Source organism: Primulina eburnea, chromosome 8 (genome assembly GCF_022965805.1).
Source record: "Primulina eburnea isolate SZY01 chromosome 8, ASM2296580v1, whole genome shotgun sequence".
NCBI lineage: Eukaryota > Viridiplantae > Streptophyta > Magnoliopsida > Lamiales > Gesneriaceae > Primulina > Primulina eburnea.
Window position 1 is genome coordinate 41,860,484 of NC_133108.1, and position 8,496 is coordinate 41,868,979.

The window sequence follows — 8,496 nt, forward strand, 5'->3', positions numbered from 1 at the left end:
CAGATGAGAAATGTCTGGTTCTTTACCAAATGCAAGCTGTATTGGGGAGTATTTATGATATGCACTTGGTCTGATGCGAATTAATGCAGCGGCATGTAAAATTGCATGTCCCCATATAGAAATATGGAGTTTTGTTTTCATAATCATTGGTCTAGCAATCATTTGCAGACATTTAATCAATGATTCAGCCAATCCATTCTGTGTATGTACATGAGCAACAGGATGCTCAACAATGATTCCCATAGACATACAATAATCATTGAAAGTCTGGGAAGTAAATTCACCAGCATTATCAAGTCTAATTTTCTTGATTGTATAATCGGGAAATTGATTTCTCAATTTTATTATTTGAGCAAGTAATCTTGCAAATGCAACATTTCGAGTTGATAATAAACATACATGTGACCATCTGCTGGAGGCATCAATCAATACCATAAAGTATCTGAATGGTCCACATGGTGGATGGATTGGTCCACAAATATCACCCTGAATACGTTCAAGAAACATTGGTGATTCAGTTTGGATTTTGCCTGGTGATGGTCTTATAATAAGTTTTCCGAGAGAACAAGCTTTACATTGAAACTTATTATTCTGAAAGATCTTCTGGTCTTTCAACGGATGACCATGTGTATTTTCTATAATTCTTCGCATCATTGTTGAACCAGGATGTCCCAATCGATCATGCCAATTGGTTAATATCGAAGAATTATCAACTACCATGTTTGATTCAATGGGACTTATATGTGTATAATGCAATCCAGTAGGGAGCATTGGTAATTTTTCAATCACATATTTCTTTCCTGATTTATATGTGATAAGACACATATATTTCTCATTCCCTTCATTCATTATTTGAGTATCATACCCATGGGAATATATATCATTAAAACTCAACAAATTTCTTTTCGATTGTGGTGAATATAAAGCATCATTGATCAAAAATTTTGTACCATTAGGTAACAAAAATTGTGCTTTACCACATCCTTTAATCAAGTCTACAGGACCTGATATTGTATTCACCGTTGTTTTTGTTGGTTTTAGTTCCAAGAAATATCTTTTATCTCGGAGGATAGTGTGCGTTGTACCACTATCGGGTATGCAAACTTCAGCTTTGCTCATAGCATTTTCCATATTTGAACTTCAAAAAAATATGCAATGAAATAAATTACTGGCAATATATAATATAACACATATCATAATTATACAATAAAACATTATTTTATGAATACATGAAAAACAAATTATTGTACATTTATATTCTACCACTATATTGTTCATTTTCAGAAAAATCATTGAGAAAATCTGCAGCATCAAAATTGTTCATTTCTATCCCACCAACATGTTGATCATTTCCAGAGAAATCATTCATAAAATCACCAGCATCAAGATGAGTTGAATCACTCAAACGGTCACTGCGTTCAGTGAAGTTGGTCTCCTTTTCTTTCCCCTTTAATGATTCTTTATAAAGTTTACAAAGGTGCTCAGGGGCTCGACAAACTTTGGACCAATGTCCTGGAGTACCACATCTGTAACAAGAACTTTCATATCTTTTTGAGTGATTCTCATTAACACTTGTATTCTCATGATGCCTTTTCTGTGGATGGTTTGGGACGCTCTTTTGAGATGAGTTATAAAAATAACTATCTCTATTATTTTCAAAACCACGGCCTCGACCACGACCACGGCCAAATCCACGTCCACGTCCACGTCCACGACCTCGACCTCGACCAAAATCTTGTCTTTGAATTTGATTTTGGTTCCGAGGTTTAAATTCATTTTTATTTACAGCATTTACTTCGGGAAATGCTGTTGATCCAGTGGGTCGGGACTGATGATTTCTCACTAGAAGCTCGTTGTTCTTTTCCGCCACAAGAAGACAGGCGATGAGTTCAGAATATCTGGCAAATCCACGTACTCTATATTGTTGCTGTAGAGTAATATTTGATGCATGAAATGTGGAAAATGTTTTTTCAAGCATCTCAGATTCAGTAATCTCATGGCCACAAAATTTCAATTGCGAGATTATTCTATACATCGCCGAATTGTAATCACTGACTTTTTTAAAGTCTTGGAATCTTAATGTATTCCATTCATCCCGGGCGGTCGGAAGTATAACTTCTCTTATATGTTCAAATCTTTCTTTTAATCCCTTCCACAAAGCCATGGGATTTTTTTCAGTCAGATATTCACATTTCAATCCATCGTCGAGATGTCGACGTAAAAATATTATGGCTCTTGCCTTTTCTTGTGACGTGCATATGCCATTTTCTTTAATGGTCTCGCTTAGACCCAATGACTCAAGATGCATTTCTACATCTAGAGTCCATGGCATATAATTTTTCTCAGTAATGTCAAGAGCGATGAATTCGAGCTTTGTCAAGTTTGCCATGGTGGTACTAAAAATCACGATGCATTTTATTAGTTAATGAATATTACAATACAAAGTAATGGATAAACAACAAGTACAAGTATTCGTAAAAATAAAGAAAACACACGAGGAGGATATTCTCCGATAAATACAAGACTCGTGAGTATGATAACTAAAATAATTAAAAATAACCTTGCGAAAGCCATCTTCTTTTTTCTCCGAAAATTTGATGAAGAATAATTTTTAGAGAAGAAGAGAAAGTTGGGGTGATTGAATGAGTTTGAGAGATCATATTTATAGGGCAAAAACTAGCCGTTTTGTTACCGTTTATGACCGTTGGTGAATAAAAGAATAAATGTATGTATTTGTATAATTTTATGGTAATAATATGGTATATATAATATTAGACATGTTTAAATAATTATATATATCATATCATAATATTATAACGACTGTCATAATTTATTTTGTTTAAAAACCTTATAGGCTTTTATACTTGTCGTATCCCTTGCCGGGAGTGTGGGATGTCGTCTTAACATCCTCCCAGGATTTATAACAAGTTTATGAAAAATTTATTTTATTATTTCTAATAATAACATTATATTGTATATTAAATAAATACACAATAAATAAATAACAGTAAAATAAATATAATTACTTTTGTTACCTTTTTCTTCTGTTTGGAGCTTGGAAAAGTATGTAGGACTTTTAGAGTTTCGTGCTGATAACGTGTTGTGAAAAAGTAAAAATTTACGGTAAAAAGTAAAAAATCTCAAACTCTCAAAATTATCAAACTACACACTTTATAATATTTTTCTCTCAACTCAATTGTTATTTCATTCACAAATGAGTGCTCTATTTATAGAGTTTCATATACAAATATTCTAAAATAAATTACCTCATTACATACATCATCACACACTAATTTTCAATATTCAACACCTAATTTTACCTAATTTTCAACATTCAACATTCAACATTCAACATACATATTTTAATATTATATTTTCAACATACATATATATATATATATATATATATATATATATATATATAATGTACTTTGTTTTTCTAGAAAAGAACAAGTTGATAAATCATTACTTCTGAGTCTTATCCAACAAACTAAACAGCGTGTTAACAAATATTACAAGCCCTTGTCCAAGGTAGGCTGGATCCAAGAGACTGGGCTAAATCATAGCGTTGATCTTGAGCCTAGAATATTCTTTTAGCCTGCTAACACTAAGATCCTCGTTCTCATCTTTAATGGGTGCATGCATACAAAAAACAAATCGAGTATTTTTTCGTTATCAACTCAACACGTAACACATGTCACGATCGAACAAATCATCAACAACATTAGATGAACGAAACTATAGCGAGTCTTTTATGTGGTCTGAAGATAAGAAATCCTCGTCAACCTCATAATCCAATCATCTTCCCAAATCCCAAATTAATGAAGGGATGTAATCAAATCTTTCTATATTTATCAACACACAAAAATAAGAGCAAAGCAGAGCAGACATGGCCGCGACTGTATCCCATGATCCCATCTTCTCTTCTCCAGCACCTCACAGTCAATTACTCGTCTCTGCTCTTTCCGAAAGCTCTCGACATGCTCAAACAACGGCGGCAGATTCTTCCGGCATACGCCTCCGCCGTCTCCGAGCGTCGTCGGAGGTGTTAAGTGTATGGCGGTGACGGCGGAGAAAGAGACGAAGAAGAAGAAGAAGAGTGTTCACGAGATTTACACGCTAATTACTAACTGGTTGTTGAAGCATGAACAGTAGGGGCCATTGATGCTGAGCTCACTGTAGTTCTTTCGAGCATTTCAATGGCTTGCAAGCAAATAGCTTCACTTGCTTAGGGAGAGGATCAGAAGAAGATTGACGCTGTCGCCATTGAGGTTCAACTTTTCTTTTGCCCTTCTAAAGGGATAACTATTTAGTATACTTTTGCCATTGGAAGCGCGATTTACAACTTTTCTAGGAATCGGTGCTTTCTTCTTTGAGGGACGTCCCTAATATGACAGCTCCAACCATGGTTCGCCGTCGCGCGGCAGTGGAGAACGTCTCGAAGTCTACTGTTACAATTCCTTTGAAATTTTGCGGAACAGCGGCAGTTATCGTGGTCAGTATTTTTATTACAAAAATAATTATATAATTTGAAAAAGGTTAAGAAAACATAAAAATTACACAAATTGTTCCATAACAGTCGCAAAATCGTACATACGTTCAATGATAACTAGGGATGACAATTTTCAAACCCGTGGGAAAACCTGAAGCAGGGATGGGGATATCCGATTTTTCGAGTTTGAGTTCGGAGATTTTTTTAAATCATTGAAATAATTGAGCGGATCTCCGATTTTTTCGAGTTTGGGTTCGGAGATAATTGAGCGGATATGAGGATATTATATTCATCCTTGAACTCGTCCAGAAAATAATATTAATAATAAAAATAATAAAATTATTAGTTTTAATAATATAATAATAATAATAATATAATTTTGGTATTGATATTAATATTATCATTAATAATATAATAATATTAATATTGATATTGATATTAATATTATTAATAGATAAAAATAATATTTGGTTCGGAGAATCTTCATACCCGCCTCCGTCTTACTCTATTAATATTTTTGAAATGAAGATGGAGACGAAGATGAGGATTTGATCCCTGCGATTTTGGATTCGAGGAAAACGGGGATCGGAGTGGGTAGATGGATATAAATGAAATTCAAGGACAGAGATGGGATGACAAACCCACCTCTGTCTGTCTCATCCCATTGTTATCCTTAATGATAACCGCAAAATCACCAAAATTCCAAAAAAAAAAAAATGGTTTTATAGTTATACCACCATTTTAGCCTGAAACTTTGTCGTGATAGCTACCATTCTCGTTTCACGACTGTGACGACGAATCATGGCTCCGATGCTAAGTTCCACTGATCTTTTTTTGTACTACACTAAGGGTATGTGTTGGTGTGGATGATAAGTAAATGATAGATTAATAAACCCATGTTTGTCTCATTTTTTATGGGTTCAACTAATCAAGAAGTTCATGATTAAAAAAAACCTACTTGCTTGAAAAGATATCTCATTGTTTTGGAGAGATTGACAATCCAATTATATATCATTACCTTGAGCTTTGACATCAATCCAATTAATTATCCTATCCTACACACCAAACATAGCCTAAGACTATTATTTTGATGTATTTTATACAAGAAATTATTTTTAAATTGTGGAAAATGTCTATAAATTAGATAAATATTTAGCTTAAAATGAAATGTAATTTTGGAAAAAGTTTACTATTTGTACATGAAAAATGTACAATTCTTGTGTTTCACTATTCATCCAAGAAGTGAATTTTATTAGAATTTATGTGTAGAAAGAATTTGAGATATTGAGGAAAAACCAGTGTCTAAATGCTCTTCTTCTTCTTGTGTTTTTTTTTTAAACTTAAGAAAGTCATTTTGAAGTGCTTTCACTGTATTAAGTGTCAAAAGTTAATTGCAACTCAAAATTTTCAAATCTTACAACAATATAAAAACATTTTCAACATGGAAATCTTGATTGGACTCTATGAATGAATTAAAAACAATATACTATAGAGATATTATTCTCGTTCGCTCTTTATTTTATATTAAAATATTTGACAGAATACTGCGATTGTTAAATCTTTGCAACCAAAGAAATAACCTTCACACAAGTGTCCGTGCTTGATTGCGGATATAAGCAAGTCCCAATTCACGAGCATACACACATCGAGGAAGATGCCTGAAGCTGTCACCAGGCTCCTAACATGGAACAGCCTAGGCTCACCTTCTTCTTCCATCTCTTGCCTCTGTTCTCTCCATCTCCGCCAACTACCACACAGAAGCAGCAACCAGTCATTCTCCACCTACAGTTTCAGCCGCGGAATAACCTGCAAAGCCGTCCAGCTAGAATCAGAAGCCTCCCCTGCCACGGCTACAGCCGCGGCACCAATGAGGAGTAGCAGATATGACATCGAGAACTTAACGACATGGCTTTTGAAGCAAGAACAAGCCGGCCACATAGATACAGAACTCGCAATTGTTCTTTCCAGCATTTCTTTAGCATGCAAGAAAATCGCGTCATTACTTCAAAGATCAAATATCATCAACCTCACCGGAGCTCAGGGAACCATGAACATCCAGGGTGAAGATCAGAAGAAACTCGATGTTGTTGCTAACGAGGTTCATTGGTTTCGATTTCCATTTGTCTGAATTTCAACCCACAGATAAAATCCATGAATTAAATTGAATTAAGCTACTACGGATGTTTCAGTTGTTCTGCAGCAGTCTGAGATCCAGTGGGCGGACAGGAGTTATAGTATCGGAGGAAGAAGACGCGCCAGTTGCAGTTGAAGAGACGTATTCTGGAAATTACATTGTGGTTTTCGACCCCATTGACGGCTCTGCTAATATTGACACTAGCTTGACGACGGGCTCCGTTTTCGGGATATACGCTCCTGATACGCAACGCTTAGTCGACATAGATGATGATTGTAAGGTAAATTCTTGAGAAATCTGATTTCAGAAGCATTCTTCATTTGTAGTTTATCTAACTCCACACTGTTGATTTTTCGGTTCGATTCTTGTTTCTTCGTGGTTCAAGATTTTCCAAGAGAATCCAGTTTTTAGTGATAGATTACGTGTACAGGAAAAAAAACGTGCGTGCTTATAGAAATTTTGATGTTGGGGATCTTTAACACTTCTTTACCGTACGAGGATTTTTGCCAATTTCAACTTTATTGGGATACTATTACCCCATAATCTTCTAACACACTACATCGTTTGCATTGTGCGTGCAAAGGTCCCCGAGTTCTTGGTGGGCCTCGGAATTTATATTTGTAAGACAAGTCATGCATAAAATTGAAAATTTGATGTGTCTAACAACTTCATTGGATCCAAAAAAGCTTGCTCGAGAACAAGAGAAGTGCGCGATGAGTGTTTGTCAGCCGGGAAGCAACTTGCTAGCTGCAGGTTACTGCCTGTACTCGAGCTCAGTGGTCTTCACCCTCTCAATAGGCAGAGGCGTGCTTGCCTTCACGCTCGATCCAGCCTATGGCGAATTCGTTTTAACTCATGAAAACATCAGGATCCCGAGTACCGGAAAAATTTACTCCTTCAATGAAGGAAACTATGACCTGTTCGATGAAAAGTTGCAGAAATACCTAGATGACTTAAGAAAGCCGGGCTCCAATGGCAGGCCATATTCAGGTAGGTACATGGGTTGCCTTGTTGGTGAGATTCATAGGATGTTACTGGTTGGTGGAATCTATGGGAACCCGAAAAACAAGAAGAGCAAAAACGGCAATCTGCGGCTCTTGTACGAGTGTGCACCAATGAGCTATTTGGTTGAACAGGCGGGGGGGAAAGCAACAGATGGATGCCAGAGAATACTTGACATTAGGCCAGATCAGGTACAAATATCAACTTACATGGATTCTCCCAACTAATAAACTTGGGTTTTGCTTCTCATACGGTAACGGGGATTATTCCATCCTAAATTTGCAGGCACTACCTGCAGAGTTACATCTAAGGACCAGAATTTTTTCTGGGCCAATTTTTTTTTTTAAAATTTTTTTTTCTCATGAAGTGGAATCTCAACCATTGATATGGGATGTGGGCCAGGATCGAACCTTCCCGCTAATGGATACTTGTAGTTGTGCTTCAAATAACTAAGTGGAGCCAATATTCATTGATTTTTGTCTCATCTTATTTCATTTTTCCTTTTCAGGTTCATCAACGTACACCGATATTTATTGGCAGTCCAGACGAAGTTGAGAAACTGGAGAAGTATTTACGTTGAAGAAAATTCTGAAATTCCGCACATAGGAGTTGGTATGTTTAACATTTAGATTGAGAACACAAGTAATTCTGGGAAATTTACTCTTGCATTTACACACTGCAGCAAGATTCAATAAATTCTTGAAATCTAAATCAGTTATTACTACTAAATTGTGTTCATTTATTAATTTTCTCTGTTTCCCATGTCTTTCCAATAAGTTTATCAGCATAGGATTTCAGTATTAGTTCATGTCTCAGTTTTAAGATAGCGATTAGTGTTGCCGGGAGTTTTCATTTCCATTGAATAGTT

At 35.7% G+C, this 8,496-nt stretch overlaps 1 protein-coding gene across 2 annotated transcripts; it reads left to right on the forward strand.

Moving 5' to 3' along the window:
• The first annotated feature begins 4,152 nt into the window (after positions 1–4,152).
• LOC140839893 (fructose-1,6-bisphosphatase, chloroplastic-like) lies at positions 4,153–8,496 on the forward strand. 2 transcript variants are annotated; one of them, XM_073206879.1, is made up of 5 exons: positions 4,153–4,495; positions 6,033–6,590; positions 6,682–6,906; positions 7,313–7,819; positions 8,137–8,496. In XM_073206879.1, the coding sequence occupies exons 2-5, from the start codon at positions 6,147–6,149 to the stop codon at positions 8,206–8,208; spliced, it is 1,248 nt and encodes a 415-aa protein (XP_073062980.1). In that variant the 5' UTR covers positions 4,153–4,495; positions 6,033–6,146; the 3' UTR covers positions 8,209–8,496. The 2 variants fall into 2 exon arrangements, with proteins under 2 accessions (XP_073062980.1, XP_073062981.1); XM_073206880.1 differs by having other exon boundaries at positions 4,153–4,486.

Coding starts and splice junctions, on each gene's coding strand:
- LOC140839893 (XM_073206879.1), top strand. CDS start 6,147: ATGCCTGAAGCTGTCACCAGGCTCCTAACATGGAACAGCCTAGGCTCA. Junction 6,907..7,312: donor ACATAGATGATGATTGTAAG/GTAAATTCTTGA, acceptor GATCCAAAAAAG/CTTGCTCGAGAACAAGAGAA. Junction 7,820..8,136: donor TTGACATTAGGCCAGATCAG/GTACAAATATCA, acceptor TTTCCTTTTCAG/GTTCATCAACGTACACCGAT.